We start from the raw sequence: 15,630 nt of genomic DNA on the forward strand, positions 1-15,630 counted from the left end.
GGGCTTAATGGTTTTTCTTAGTTTACTAATTCTTCTTTCTTCACCCTTTTTACATTGTTGGACTTCTTCTGTCGTTGGGCCCTTTTGCCAAAATGAGCATCAACACATCTTAAGTTAGTAAGTAATTTCCTCAGTATTTTAATTTTAAATATAAAATTTTAACGAAAACAAGTCAATAAAGAATTGAAATTTTGTAACTAAATGTATTTAATATTAACTTTAAATCCATATAACTAACTTTGAGTAAAATCAAAACTTTCAGAGTCTCGGGCAAAAGACAGAATCCACACTACGTAAGAATTTTTACCTCCAACATTAAAAGTAGATTAAAAAAAAACCAAAATTATAGAAATGCTCAAGAAATTGCGTGCAATTAAAAAAAAAAGCAAAAAGTTTTTTATTTTTTATTTTTTTAGTTCCTTTCTTTAAAAAACATGTTGGGTCGCAATTTTTCCCAACCTAACCCAACCCAGCATTTTAATGAGTTGACCCGTTTTTCCTTGAAGTCAAAAAGTCTTGAGTTCAGCTCCAATTTGTCTCTTTGTCAATTCAAGCCCAATTATGTCTAGTCTCAGTTAGAGTGGCGTGCTCGTTGTAGAGAGATCGATGGGGTGCTTAGAATTGAGATCAATTTTTGGGGCATTTGTCAATGGATAAACTTTCGGGGCATTTGTCAATAATTCCAGTTTAGTAATCAAAAAGAGATATGATAAAAGTTTGTCTACCTATCAAAAATAGTTTATTTCTTCCTTGTTTGTTGCTACTGGGGTAAATTGTATTCAAATAACCCACCAATTGTAGAGTTTTTGTTAACTTACGGTTTTTGGTTGCTCTGGTTTTTCTTTTGGGGTAAAAACTAACGTTTTTCAATTCAAATGTTAGAGAATTTAACAGCACGCCCTTTTTTTCTTCTTTTTCTTTCTTTTCCTTTTTCTTTTTCTTTTTTTTGTGGCCGGGGGTGGTGTTGGTTCTATTGCTGTGTAACTGTGTAACAGCAGCACTGTATTTCTTCTTTTATGCTACATACAAAAATTCAACATTAAGTTTCAGCGGCACCAAGTTATAGTACGTAATTCAAATCTCTCAATTGGCAACAGGGTAAAAAAAAATGGTTTTAGACAAAGTGATTTGAAATTATAGATCACCAAGTTCAATTTTTTTCATGCTGTTAACAATGTCTTCAACTCTTAAGGTCATGAATTGATCATGCTCCTCAAGATCTTTGAGAATCATGCATAGCTGTTGTCTAAATGTTGCAGTCCGTTCTCTTTCATACTGAAGCTCATCATATAGATCCTTAATCTTCTTATCCTTCTCTTCCTAGAAATAAATTTTACACTTAAAAGGTTAGCTGCTACAAACGACGATAAAAATAGTAATATAATAGAAGCATTTAAAATTGTGAAATATCTACTGAATCCTTTTTAATATTTTAATTTAACTCTATCACACTATTGAGATTACATGGGTTCATTGCCTTTGTGCATGTTGTTTTATTGCTTAAGTATGTTTCCTATCACTTCCTCGTGAACCTGAGCACTTTTTAATGCTAAGAAACTAACAATTAAGTGCCCCATGTGACTCAGGAACACAATGCAGTGTGCAATGTTATAATTTTCTGGTTTCTAGGCAGTAGGCATGGGTTGTAATTTAGGTAAGTTATTTAGTTTGGGCTTCAAAGTAGCGCCCAAATAGTCGAACTCTTATTAGGGTGTTGAGATTTCAGTCCAGAGTGAAGGCACAAAGGAGAAACAAGAAGAACGGAATTGCAGTGCTGAAGAAACAGGGCAAAATGACAGAGTATATGAGAAGAAGAAGAAAGGGAGGCTAAAAGGAAACGGTGTCGTTGCACATAAGTGATTGCACGTGTGTTAGTGGCATGTGAGAGTGATTAAGTAGTGTACAGTTGTCAATTACTGATTGATTAGGAAGATAGTTTATTAGAGTTAGTTGGAATTAGTTTTTCTTTTCCTCTTTCACTGTAATGTGTATATAAGGCAGAGCCTTAGTGTAAATTAACCAACTCATTTCATTTTAATCAATTTCAGAGATTAAGTTTTTCTCAGTAGCTTCTAGATTTTTCTCTTTAACATGGTATCAGAGCTTCAATAGCTCATCAATGGCTTCCGCTTCCAACACTGCTTCAGATTCTGAAACTCTTCCCACCAATACTTCCAACACAGCAAATCACATATCGTCCAATCAAGCACCTTCAATGGATGATGCAAATACAAATCCTTCAAGCCCTTATTTCATTCCACCCTCAGATGTTGTTCTGGTTTCCCAACCACTGATTGGTCTAGAGAATTATCTCAATTGGTTAAGGGCAATGTTTCTATCTTTGAGTGGTAGAAACAAATTTGGTTTTCTTGATTGTTCAATTGCTACACCTAATATTTCTCATCCTTTGTACAATGTGTGGCACAGAGCAAACACCACAATTCTTTCATGGATGGTGAACTCTTTGAGCAAGGATCTTGCTACCAGTGTCATGTACATTCACACTACAAGGGATTTGTGGATTGATATGCGTAATAGGTTTCGCAGCCAAATGTTCCAAGATTCTTTGAGATTCAGAAGGAAATTTCGAAACTTTCACAAGGTTCCTTATCAATGAGTTCTTATTTCACCAAATTTAAGATTTTATGGGAAGAACTTGTGGATTATCAATCTTTCACTGCTTGTACTTGTGCTTGTACATGTGGTTCTCAAAGAAATCAATTGAATGCTCAGCAAAATGATCAAGTTTTTCGTTTTCTTATGGGACTCAATGACAATTATTCCATTGTTACAAGTCAAATTTTGATCACTGAGCCATTACCTGCTTTGAATAAAGCCTATTTTTTGATCTTGCAAGAGGAAAAGCATAGACAAGTTGGTCATTATTTGGTTATTGAACCAACAACTCTGTATGCTAATAATGCTAATCCAAAGGGGTTTCAAGGGTGGAATTAGGGTGTGAATCATGGAAACCAAGGTGTAAAGAATGGTAATTCAAAGAAAGAGAGGCATGTTTGTACTTATTGTGGCCTTGTGGGTCATGTAGCTGATAAGTGCTACAAATTACATGGGTATCCTCCAAGCTATAAGCACAAAGGGAAGGCATCTGCTAATCAGGTTTCTAGCTATGGCACTCTTGGCAGTCTATTTTGCAACAATGGTGGTTTTGGGAACTTTCCTTCTCAGCCTATGCAAGGTTTTGCTAATCAACCTGATCTGATGCATTGCTCACCACAGCATCCAGGAGCACAATCTCAAGCACAACCTCCATTCAATACACCTCAATGTCCTATCACCCGAAGTCAATGTGAACAATTGCTCTCCTTCCTTGCATCTCAGTCCTTCAAGGAAGCTAATTCATCTCAGGCTTCTCACCAGGCTGCTTCAGTTCTCTCACCACTGTCCAATGCTGCTGCTACCACTGGCACCAGTTCTTCCATGCCTTATTTTACCAATTTCTCAGGTAATCCTTTTTGGTTACCCCCTAACCCTTCTCATTCTATTTTTTCTGCTCGTATAGTTGATAGACAAGCATACAAATCCAATGATTAGATTATTGACATTGGTGCCACAAACCATATGGTCCATTCAGTGTCTTGCTTGTCCACTATCACATCCACCATTAATACCTTTGTCTATTTGCCTAATGGAGAAAAGACTTTAGTTACTCACATAGGCACAGTTCATATCTCAGATCATCTTACCCTTTATGGAGTTTTATGTGTTCCATCCTTTACTTTTAATCTAATATCAGTCAGTCAACTCACTAAAACACTCTTTTGTTGCCTTGTGTTCCTTGGTTCTTTTTGCTTTATCCAGGACCTAGCCAATTGAAACATGATTGGACTGGGTAAAGCAACACAAGGCCTCTATCTGCTACAACACAGACTTCCATCATCATTTGTGCTTGCTGCTTCTTCACAGCCGCCTGCTTCATTACCTTCTGTTCATTTTAATTCTGTCAATGCTGATTTGTGGCATTTTCATTTAGGGCATCCTTCTTATGCCAAATTATCATTACTACATAATCTTGTATCTAGTTTGCAAGCTAATAAAACACTTTGTTGTGACATTTGTCATTTCTCTAAACAAAAGAGATTGTCTTTTCTTGTTAGTACTCATGTCTCTAAATGTCTTTTTGATCTTGTGCATTGTGATCTTTAGGGACCCTTTTCAGTTCCCACCATAGAAGGTTACAAATACTTTCTTACCATTGTGAATGATTACTCTAGGTGCACTTGGGTTTATTTGCTTAAATCTAAGTCTAAAACACATGCTCTTATTCAACAATTTTCTATAATGGTTGAAACTCAATTTGATGCAAAAATTAAGTGTCTTAGAAGTGATAATGGGACAGAGTTCATTATGAAGGATTTTTTTCAAATCAAAAGGCATCTTGCATCACTTATCTTGTGATGAAACTTCTCAACAAAATGCAATTGTTGAGAGGAAGCATCAACACATTTTGAATGTTGCAAGAGCTTTGAGGTTTCATTCTTCTTTGCCTTTAAAAATGTGGGGTGACTGCATTCTCACTGTCGTCTATCTTATCAATAGGTTACCTTCAAAGCATTTGCACAATAAAATCCCTTATGAGATACTTTTCCAAGTACCTCCTTCATATGGACATATTAGGAACTTTGGTCGCCTATGCTTCACTTCTACTCTTTGTCAAAACAGACACAAGTTTGCACCAAGAGCTAAAAGGTGTGTTTTCTTAGGATATCCAAGTGGTATTAAAGGGTACAAGGTTTTGGATTTGGAGTCTAACTCTATTTTTGTCTCTAGGGATGTCATTTTCTATGAAAATATTTTTCCCTTTGCCTCCATTTCTCCCACATCTGACTTTTCAGATCATACCTCTCTTGATACTAGTAATGATTCTTTTGTTTTTCCTCATTCTGTTCCTGACTCTTTCATTTCAGATTCGTCTTTTTCTTTTGATAGTGCTACTCCATTCCCTGATTTCATAGAAACAATATCTGCAGCTCATAATCCTGATTCCCCATCACATTGTCCATTAACACATTTTACTCCTAATGTTGATTCTGAGCTTGATCTTCTCCCTGTGTCTGTACCTAGGCCTACTTCTCCATTACCCCTCAAAAAATCCACCAGACCACATAACCGCACTTCCTACCTACAAGACCATTCTTGCAAGTCAGTCAGTTCTAAGCCTTTCTCTGGTCAGCCTTATGACATTTTTGCTTGTCTTACTTATTCCAATCTCAGTAAGAACTATAGGCAATTTGTCATGGTAGTTGATTCCTCCTCACCAGATCCTACTTCCTTCCATGAGGCTGTCCAATCTCCTGATTGGAAAGCTGCTATGGATAAGGAAATAGCAGCTCTAGAACTCACAAATACTATTGGATGTAAGTGGATCTATAGGACTAAGTATAAGTCTCATGGCTCCATTGAGAGGCATAAAGCTCGCTTAGTTGCTAAAGGGTATACAAAGAGGGAAGGCCTTGATTACACTGACACCTTTTCTCCTGTTGCTAAGTCAGTTTCTATCCGAATGGTCTTGTCTTTGGCTGCTGTGAAAGGGTGGTTCCTTCATCAAATGGATGTGAATAATACCTTCCTCCATGGTGACTTGGATGAGGAAGTTTATATGAGTCTTCCATCAAGTTTTCACAGCAAGGGGGAGTGTGTTTCCAATCCTAGTTGTGGTCCTTTGGTGGGTAAGCTCAATAAGAGTCTTTATGGTTTGAAACAGGCTTCAGGGCAATGGTTTGTCAAGTTTTCTTATACATTGCTGAATTTTGGCTTTGTTCAATCTAAGGCAGACTATTCCTTGTTTACCTACACTAAAGGATCTTCATTTACTGTTTTATTAGTATATGTTGATGATTTCTTACTCACTAGAAATGACCCTAGTTGTATTACTGATTTGAAGCATTTACTTGATACTAAGTTTGGCTTAAAGACTTGGGTTCTTTGAAGTATTTTTTGGGTCTTGAAGTTGCTAGAAGTGACAAGGGTATAAGTCTAAATCAAAGGAAGTATTGCTTGGAGATTTTGCAAGACACTGGCTTCTTAGGTTCTAAACCAGTTAGAACTCCAATGGAACAAAATTTGCATCTTTCAAAGGATGTAGGTAAGCTACTTCCAGATGCAAGCCAATACCGAAAACTAATTGGGAGGTTGTTATATCTCACTTTGACCAGACCTGACATCACCTATGCAGTGCATAGGTTGAGTCAGTTTCTTGCTACACCAAGAGAGCCTCATATGTTGGCAGTCAATAGGGCACTGCAGTATTTGAAGGGTACACCAGGCAGAGGTTTGTTCTTCTCTAGCAACTCAACTATGCAAGTTAAGTCTTTCTGTGATGCAGAGTGGGCAGGCTGCCTTGATACCAGAAGATCCATCACAAGATATAGTGTGATTTTAGGGAATTCTTTAATCTCTTGGAAGTCTAAGAAGCAAAGCATGGTCTCTAGATCTTCAGCAGAGGCAAAGTACAGGGTAATGGCTACTACAACCTGCGAAATTGTTTGGGTTCTCTAATTGTTGAGAGATTTAAGGGTTGATCATCCACATAGTGCTCAGCTTTTTTGTGACAACCAGACTGCATTGCATATTGCAGCTAATCCCATTTTCCATGAAAGAACAAAGCATATAGAAGTTGATTGTCATTTGGTGAGAGACAATATAACAGAAGGAGTGATTAAGACATTTATGTTTCAAGCCAATTTCAAACAGCAAACATCTTTACCAAAGCATTAAAACTTCCAGCTTTTAGCAGATTGGTCACTTGTTTGGGATTGATTGATATCTATTCACCAAGTCTTAAAACCTCTGATAGTCAAGTCATTGATCTTGTGGCTCATGACTTGAGGGAGAGTGTTGAGATTTCAGTCCAGAGTGAAGGCACAAAGGAGAAACAACAAGAAAGGAATTGCAGTGCTGAAAAAACAGGGCAAAACGACAGAGTATATGAGAAGAAGAAGAAAGGGAGGCTAAAAGGAAACAGTGTCGTTGCACTTAAGTGATTGCACGTGTGTTAGTGGCACGTGAGAGTGATTAAGTAGCGTACAGTTGTCAATTACTGATTGATTAGGAAGATAGTTTGTTAGAGTTAGTTGGAATTAGTTTTTCTTTTCCTCTTTCACTATAACGTGTATATAAGGCAGAGCCTTAGTGTAAATTAACCAACTCATTTCATTTTAATCAATTTCAGAGATTCAGTTTTTTTCAGTAGCTTCTAGATTTTTCTCTTTAACATAGGGTTTCAAGAAGTCCAAGTTCCACAGGGAATAAAAACTATTATGGATGTAATGCTTTCTATTCAATAAGGAGAATACGTTTTCTAATTTTTCAGAAACTATGATGTGATGCCTAGAAATTTATCTTTTTTCTTCTTCATCCTTAAATTTCCACCTACTTGAAACTTTTTTTTTTTTTAGAAACAAACACACACACACAAGGGAAAGGGGAAGGGGTTTTAACACAAAGGCACACCAAAAACTCCACTCAAAAGCCATGTTACCTACTTGAAACCTTGATCTGTCACCTTTAAAACCCTAATATCCAATACTTACCATAAACCAGACATCCATCAAATAGTCCCTACTCCCAAATACAAACAGCCAAGTATTGGATTACTGTTCTCGGGTTACAGTAACAGCAACCCAAACCTTAGATTTCATCTTTGTTTCATCTCCAAATCCCACTGTTCCTTTCCCCCATTAGAAACCCAATATTTACTATGATTTTTCAGTCCTTTTTACAACAAACCCTACCCCTAATTTTTCAAAAGACCAGACGCCCAGAACTTCCAAATCAGATTTGACTTCATTCCCCTTTATCCTACACCTTTGTCCTAACTCCTACATAACATATGACCAAAATTGCATTCATTTATCCTGTGCTTCCCTCACAGATATCAGTCCTGGAACATTTACCATGGTAAAGACTGAAACCAGTGTGGTATGCATCCATTCTTTTGTATTTGTTCGCTATATAGAGATAAGATTTATTACAGCTGTGTGTCTATATAATAATATGTTGACACTTGACAATGTGTTGGCAGCTGCTATGCCTTAATATAATATAAGAACGGCATAAAAAGAATTAAAAGAAAATTGATGATAATAAAAATGAAGTGAATTTGGACCAACACCTATCACAGTCACAGTGGTGAATATTCTCCACCATCTCTCTTTTCAGTAATTTTCTTTTGGTAAGGTTTTTTTCCCATAAGTCTATACAAAATGTAAAGGTACCTTGCTGACAAAGATGAATTTCTTAGTCAGTGTAACTCAATAGTAATAAGGCAGTATATTCCAAATAAAATCCCCGAAAGTCCAAAAGCACAAAGAAAGCTACAATCTTTAAAGCACCATGAGTAAGAGCAAACCAATCATAGAACTAGAACCTGTCAAGACTGGGCGAATGGAGCAATGAAGCAACAGGTTATATAATTAAGTCCCACTAGGGAGGATATTATGCAGAGATGGACTCAATGGTGGGGTGAATGGAAATAGAAACAAAGGATTGAATCTTTAATTGATGAAACAGCACTATTGGTGATGACCATGCTAGCAGATGGATGTGCTTGAAACTTTTCCAGATTCCTGGCTACTCATGATATTAATCACATTGTGTTACAACCTCCAACTAGCTTCGTTTAAATTTCAGTTATAAGAAACTCAACATCAATCTTATTCAAGGCAAGTTTGACCAATCAAGAAATTCAAAATCTTCATTTATAGAAAAAGGGTGAAACAATGAGAAAAGGATAATATATATATATAAAGAAGCAGCTATAAACTTTGAACTTAAATTTTAGTTTACATGTTTTCAGCTGATTAATAACACTTGCATGAACAAACACTGAACCACCTGGAATACAGTGAGCAATCTTCATTTTCCCATCAAAATCTCGGTTTATGTGTTTTCACATAGTTATGATGCAGTGAGTTACAGTTAAACGAGATGAACTCAACCTAAAAATAGGCCATCCTATATAAGAAGCATATGAAAATCCTCTATGTCTTGCTTACTCCTCTTTGGCCATCCCGTACGTATTGTACACTCATGGATGCCTGCATGTCCTAGCCTTTTTTTTTTTTTTAAATGACGAGACTCGGCCGGGACACAACCAGTACCAAAATTTAAAACTAAAAGAATAAATAAATAAATTAAAAGAGCTGAAAGACTGAAATGCATTGTTTGGAGATCAAAACTTGAAAACCTAACCATAATTTCATTTCTCACTCAAACCCACAGTTGAAACTCGATCTCTCTCCTTCTTTCACTCTATCTTCTCACTCTCACTCTCTTTGTGACGAAATCAAAGGCAACAGCTGCGACGGCCAACGGTAAGCTCTCTCTCTCTCTCTCTCTCTCTCTCTCTCTCTCTCTCTCTCTCTCTCTCTCCTTGCTTATTTCCTTCAGTGTGTGTGCTGTGTCCTAACACCCAAGTTTATCAGATTCCAATGGACTAATTATTTCAATTAATTTGAGATGGATAGACTAATGCTTATTTCTCTTCAGTTTGTGTTGTGTCCTAACTCCTAAGTTTACTAGATTCCAATGGACTTATGATTTCAATTAATTATTATCCATTATTGCTCTTATATTGACAGATTTTTAATATTATATGAAAAATAAATTCTTAATAATATATAAAAATATATTTAATAATTACTTAATATGCATATCCCCGCCATGTCATGTCCTAATTTTTCAAAAATAGCCGTATCGTCATGTCGTATCCATATCCGTGTCCGTGCTTCCTATCTATAGTCCAATTGACAAAAAGCCCTATATACCAATAACATTGGACAATCACTAGAGGGTGTAATTCTCCCAGAGGATTTCCAAATAAAATTCTGAGCAATGATAACAACTAAATTATAGCTATTCAAAAAAAGACCACTAGAAGCTTATAAAGTAATTTGAAATCAAATTAATCTATCAATACCATATATTTTAGTTTATGAGTCATTAGACATACCTCACTAAGTATATTGACAATTGGCAGTTCACCAGGAAAGTTACAATGAGTCATTAGCTTGTGGTTGTGCTCTCGGACAAATTTGGTAACAACCCATATACCACCATCCCTTGCTGCCAACCTGATCATTGCTTTGCACCCTTCTCTCGTAATTGGTCGTGGAGGAAGAACCCTGTCGTTTCTAAGCGTATGTTTTGCAGCACGGAAACCTTCTCTCGAGCAAACAAAGTCCCTCCCTATAATAGCCATGTTCTTTAGCGAGTGTCTAATCCGATTTGTTCTTATGGTGAAACCCATACGCTTAGCATAATCATAATAGAAATCCCTTGCACCATCTAACGAAGAAAAAGTCATCCCAATACATGGTTCCAAAATTTCCGCACTCAAACCCTCTTCTGACCGTTCTATCATACCTAGGTGATCATTAATCACAACATTATTTAAATTACAATGCTTCAACAGCCCGTCTTCTGTGGCTTCATCACATTCACCAGAGTTTTCTACAATTTCATCATCAAAACCACCATCACCATCTAGAAAGTCATGTATACCCGCAATGCCTGCCATTACATTCCTACATAATGCAATTTTCAAATAATATCTCCACTCTCAGAAAGTACGGATTTTGCCTCCAACCAAGGTAGACTCTAAACATTTAGTTCATATCTGCATATTCATTTGATCACAAGTACCAAATCTGATTCAACTCCAACGAGCATTACATAATTAATATATTTAAAATTAATAAATAAATAAAAACCCTCTGATAGACCTGGAAAATAAATTTTAAACTAAAATAAAAGCTCCAAAACATCAAGATCAAAAAATCAACAAAACAAATTAGCAATTGAATGGGGAATTTACCTCAAACAGGGAAAAAAAAATTGGAATTCACTTAGTTTCTATGCAAAACTTTCAACAATGTTCTTTTCACTATTCTTAGCGATCTACAATGGTGAACTTGGCAATAATTACCTATCATGTTAATTTATTAAGGACTTAGCTTAGATTAATTAACAAACAAAGAGACAAAACGTACAAAAGAAGAAAAAAAAAATTACAATTATGACATTAGATTAGCCAAACATTCACACTAGTTTAGTTTCCCCCTTAACTAAGTTCTGTTTGGATGCTAAGAAAATAAAGTTTTAACAGAGTGAAATGAAAAGGAAACGAAAACAATTGGAGCTTACTTTTACATCGCCAGTGTAAAGTCTGAAGTTAGAATTGCATTCTACTCTGTTTCGTTTGAAATTGATTTGAGTTTCCTGTCTTTCTCGGTGCAACTGCTTCACTCAGACTCAGTTCATAACAGCTTATTGATTAGAGAGAACAGATCTCGAGGTATTGGTGATTTGTGATCCAACGGTAAGTGCGATAGTATGGACCAACAGCTGCGAAGCATAGTGGTGTTTTAGGATTATTATGGGTCTTGAAATTGGGCTCAGGGAGTGATTGTGTATCGGCCTATTTTTATGTTTGGGCTGTGGCCTGTGGGCATACAATATATGTAAAGGGAATGGATTTATTCCCAGAAAAAAAAAAAAAAGAAAAAAAAAAAAAAGGATTTATAGTTTTTTTTTTATCTTTCTTTCTTTTCTTTTCTTTTTTTTCAACTTTTGCTAGGACAATGGGGTTTATTATTTATAAATACTTGTTAAAAAAATATAGCTAAATTATATCTGCAAGTTCTAAATTAAAGGATTGCTACCCTCCTTTGTTTTTTTATTTTTTCAACTTTTGCTAGGACAATGGGATTTATTATTTATGTATACATGTTAAAAAAATATAGCTAAATTCTATCTGCAATTTCTGAATTAAAGGACTGCTACCCTCTGTTTTTTCTTTTCTTTTCTTTTGGTGTTCTGTACAATGAAAATTATTATAAAAAAATTTTTATTAACAAAAAAAAAAAAAAAGCCCACTAGAATGAAAAACCTTTTTTTTTTTTTTGGGAATATCAAATACTAAACAAACAATAGGAATAAATTCGACACAACAAAAATCTTTGCCAATAATAACTTTTCGCTATTCATAGTACACACTCTCTCCACAAATCGACTATGGATCACCAATGACTAATTGTTGATGGATCATTAACTTTTTCCTAAATAACTTTTTTTCTTCCCACAAACCGGTCGCTTTACCACTTAATATTTCGAAATAGATATCAAATTTAGGGTCTATTTTTGCTTTTTATGCTCCTGATAAGTGGCCCGAAAATTGAAAAAGGATTCCCTATTTTGTCTGTTTTTGTGAACGAAATTTTTGGTTTATATAATTATTTGGAGTTATAAAAAACATTGATAAAATTTAGTGAAAACTAAACAATAAAATTTGTAATCTTGCTCTGTTTTAACCATTATATGGTTTGTTTTGCACCCTTAATTTTTCAAGGAATAAAAGGTAATTTCAAATCCTATAACACCACGCACCCTTAGTGTTGCATTATGTTGTTCTTATTCATGTCACTTTACCGAAGACTAGTAGTGGTAGATTTGGGTTCTTTAGCAATGATACCACATTTTTAGTTATTGAAAAGAAAACAGAGTACTCTGCCAGGGGACTGCCTCCATTTTGAGGCCTGAAGAAGAAAGGTTTCCCACATCAAAATAGTAATTCTAGTCATTACTAAAACTTATCTAAAGAAAAAACGTTACCTAGAAAATATTTTCCACCAAAATAAATTGATAGTAAGTAAAGGTTAAAAAGTTAACATAATGTACGGAGAAATTTTTTATTTATTTTTTATATATGAATTATGTAGAAATTTTTCTGACTATGGACAAAGTTGCATGGCATCAAAGCCAGGAAATGTGTACAGCTTTGAAATGTTTTTGTTGGAGATTATTACAAGTAGGAAAGACCTAATGATAGCAATTTTTAAGAAAGGCTTGACCATCATGGTTTTACCAAGATGCACTAAGAATTCTTTGCTCAATGAAAATTCGAAGAAAGATGTAATGGCAGGATTATGTGCTATTAGACAGAAATATCTTTCAAGTTTCAAATGAGCTGATTGCTTACTGCTCAAATTTACCATACAAATGAACTGTACTCAACATTATTTCAATTGTATTTACTCGTATCTAGCACCTCAAAATTATTGAGTAAGAACTTTTTCTTATCTAGATAATGCTTCCTAACTTGACTTTTTCTTCCATTCTTTTCTAGTATCAAAATGCTACAGGTGTAGAAAGTCTAATCAAAATAGTATAAACACGGGAGCAAATAAGCAGATGGTGGAAAAAGCCTGCGCTCCATTTAATCAATACTGTTCTCAGCCACAAAGAGCAATAAAAACAAGCACAATCTAAGAATGTGTTTGGATCCAGCGTCCAGCGTTCACGTCCAGGCTTCATTTTTTTTTTTTTTTTTTTTTTTTCTTCCCAGCCGCAGTTGTTGACCAAGTCTTCCGTGAACAGTACATTCGTTCACTGTTCATGGATCCACAAATTTTACTTTTCAGCTATTTTTTCATTAAAAATGGGTCTCGCGGTACTATTCACACATTTTAAAATTATTTTGCTACAGTATTTTTAATTTTCAACAATAAGTTCCATCCAAACAGACCCTAACAAGTTTATTGATATGAATTGAAAATAGGTAAACAGTAATTGGGTGTGGATAAGCTCGTAGGTCTGAAGTCTAAAGAGACCTTCACTCTTTTCTGTTTCTTCAACAAGAATGATGAGAAATCAACCCAGAATACATAGTAATTCGCAGTACATACATATATATCAAGTGCTACCTATCATATCCTCAAGAAGTTGTCCAATAGAGTTGAACGAAGATCCACCATCCATCAAAGCTTTTCTGGCCATCTCTCCCATCTCCTTCGCCTTCTTCCTAACCTCGCTATCATCCATCACATGCCTTACAGCTCTCTCTATCTCATCAGCCATCACAAGATCACCACCACTCTTATAATCTAACCTCAGCTCCACAGCTAACCCCATCTCCTTCACCATCCTAAATGCATTAAGCTGTTGCTCAGCATATATAGGCCATGTTACAATAGGCACACTATACCACAAACTCTCCAATATGGAGTTCCATCCACAATGAGAAACAAACCCTCCTATTGCTTTGTGAGCCAAAATCTCCACCTGTGGTGCCCATCCACTACATATCATCCCCTTCCCTTTGATCTGATCCAAGAAACCTTCTGGCAAGACATCATTGGAAGTGGGTGACCTCAAGCACCACAAGAACCTACGCCCACTACGCTCTAGCCCAAGAGCCATCTCTTTCACTTGGGTTCCACCAAACCTCCCCATGCTTCCAAAGCATAGAAACACTACGGATGATGGAGGCTGATCATCAAGCCATTTCATGATGTTGTCACGCTCAGCCTCATCCAAAGCAGGATTAGGTGGACCCTTGAGGTCAAGCACTGGTCCAACCGTGTAGACTGGAGGGGTTTGACCATCTGAAAATGAATCAATAGCATATTGCTCCAATTCTTTGAGCGTATTTACTATAATTCCCTTGGCGTCCCTGAACCTTTGAGCAAACTTCATATAAGCTGTGTAGCCACCATCTTTGTCAAGCACAGCTGCAGGCAGAACACCTGTGGGTAATGGGTTGAGTATCCCTGGGATTAACAATTCAGGATCTGACTCACTAAATTCATTGCCAATTTGGTTATGAAGAATTGGAAGGTAGAGCATAAAAGCAAGAAATCCTGCGTTAGAAGTGAAGAACAAATAAGATGGGAGATTAAGCTCTCTGCCCACATCAATCATGGACGTGCAAACGAAATCAAGAATTAACCCAACAACAACTCGGGATGAATCTGAGTTAGAGTTGGAGGAGACAATATTTGTGACAGTATCTTTAACATTAGGAATGTTATTTTCAATGTAGACAGATATATAGTTTAAACGCGATTTCAAAAGCTCCGATGGAGGTGGGTTGACTTGAGGGAGATGTATGAGTTGGATTCGAGGTTGTGAAGCAGTGAGTGATTTGGTGTATGCATCTGAAAAGGGATAAAGGGAAATGTTGAACTTCATGGAAAGAACAGTGATGAAAAGTCGATCATCTCGATCAATTAGGCGCTTTGCAAATTCAATTGTCGACACCAAGGGACCAATTCCCGGGGCTGGAATGACGATCAGCTCTGCTTTCTTCATATGGGCACTCTGATCTTTCTTTCTTCTTCTACTTTACCAACTCTTCACACACTCACAGTCACGTTATCCCACATTTGTGATTTGACTTCCACTCCCCCACATTTAACTCCCATAAAAAGTAAAAACTTCTTTTACTCACAACTTTGACAATTTCAACTGCCCTTAATTTCTTTAGAAAAAATTGATGGAAAAAAAAAAACGGATCTTTAATGTATTTACACTTCTTAATTTCGCATTCGTGGCAGAGAATAATTGAAGCTACTCATTCACTCAACCTACATCAACAATATCAAATCCACCAATTGGTTGGAAGTCACGAATCCAAGGGGTTTTAATGTGATTTTTTAAATGTGTTTAATCATTAATGTTGTTTTTGAAAGTCATTGTTATTTATTTATGGGTCATATTAATGAGTGTCTTTAGGGTATTAGTTAACAATTTATTTAACATCACTTTTATGAAAAATAAAAAAAGTTGTCAAAATATTTTTTTTTTTTCCTATAAAAATTTTATTTAAATGAA

The 15,630-nt window shown here is 35.9% G+C and overlaps 2 protein-coding genes across 4 annotated transcripts; both read right to left on the bottom strand.

The window, feature by feature from the left end:
* Positions 1 to 981: 981 nt before the first annotated feature.
* On the bottom strand, positions 982 to 11,343 carry LOC142606955 (protein FAR1-RELATED SEQUENCE 5-like). Of its 3 annotated transcripts, none has more exons than XM_075778334.1 (3): positions 11,164 to 11,343; positions 9,971 to 10,636; positions 982 to 1,320 (listed from the first exon to the last, which is right to left on the bottom strand). In XM_075778334.1, exons 2-3 carry the CDS (start codon positions 10,535 to 10,537, stop codon positions 1,135 to 1,137), a joined length of 753 nt encoding a protein of 250 aa, XP_075634449.1. In that variant the 5' UTR covers positions 10,538 to 10,636; positions 11,164 to 11,343; the 3' UTR covers positions 982 to 1,134. The 3 variants fall into 3 exon arrangements, with proteins under 3 accessions (XP_075634449.1, XP_075634450.1, XP_075634451.1); XM_075778336.1 differs by lacking the exon at positions 982 to 1,320 and adding an exon at positions 3,849 to 6,915; XM_075778335.1 differs by lacking the exon at positions 11,164 to 11,343 and having other exon boundaries at positions 9,971 to 10,697.
* Positions 11,344 to 13,540: 2,197 nt separating this feature from the next.
* LOC142606921 (UDP-glycosyltransferase 71K1-like) lies at positions 13,541 to 15,193 on the bottom strand. The gene has a single exon (XM_075778297.1). The coding sequence runs from the start codon at positions 15,106 to 15,108 to the stop codon at positions 13,711 to 13,713; it is 1,398 nt and encodes a 465-aa protein (XP_075634412.1). The 5' UTR covers positions 15,109 to 15,193; the 3' UTR covers positions 13,541 to 13,710.
* Between the last annotated feature and the right edge of the window lie 437 nt (positions 15,194 to 15,630).

This window comes from Castanea sativa, chromosome 8 (genome assembly GCF_040712315.1).
Source record: "Castanea sativa cultivar Marrone di Chiusa Pesio chromosome 8, ASM4071231v1".
NCBI lineage: Eukaryota > Viridiplantae > Streptophyta > Magnoliopsida > Fagales > Fagaceae > Castanea > Castanea sativa.

Excerpts from the sequence above, each read along its gene's own strand:
- LOC142606955 (XM_075778334.1), bottom strand. The coding sequence starts at position 10,537 with ATGGCAGGCATTGCGGGTATACATGACTTTCTAGATGGTGATGGTGGT. Across the intron at positions 1,321-9,970 it reads TTGTCAATATACTTAGTGAG|GAAGAGAAGGATAAGAAGAT; the intron begins GTATGTCTAATG and ends ATTTATTTCTAG.
- LOC142606921 (XM_075778297.1), bottom strand. The coding sequence starts at position 15,108 with ATGAAGAAAGCAGAGCTGATCGTCATTCCAGCCCCGGGAATTGGTCCC.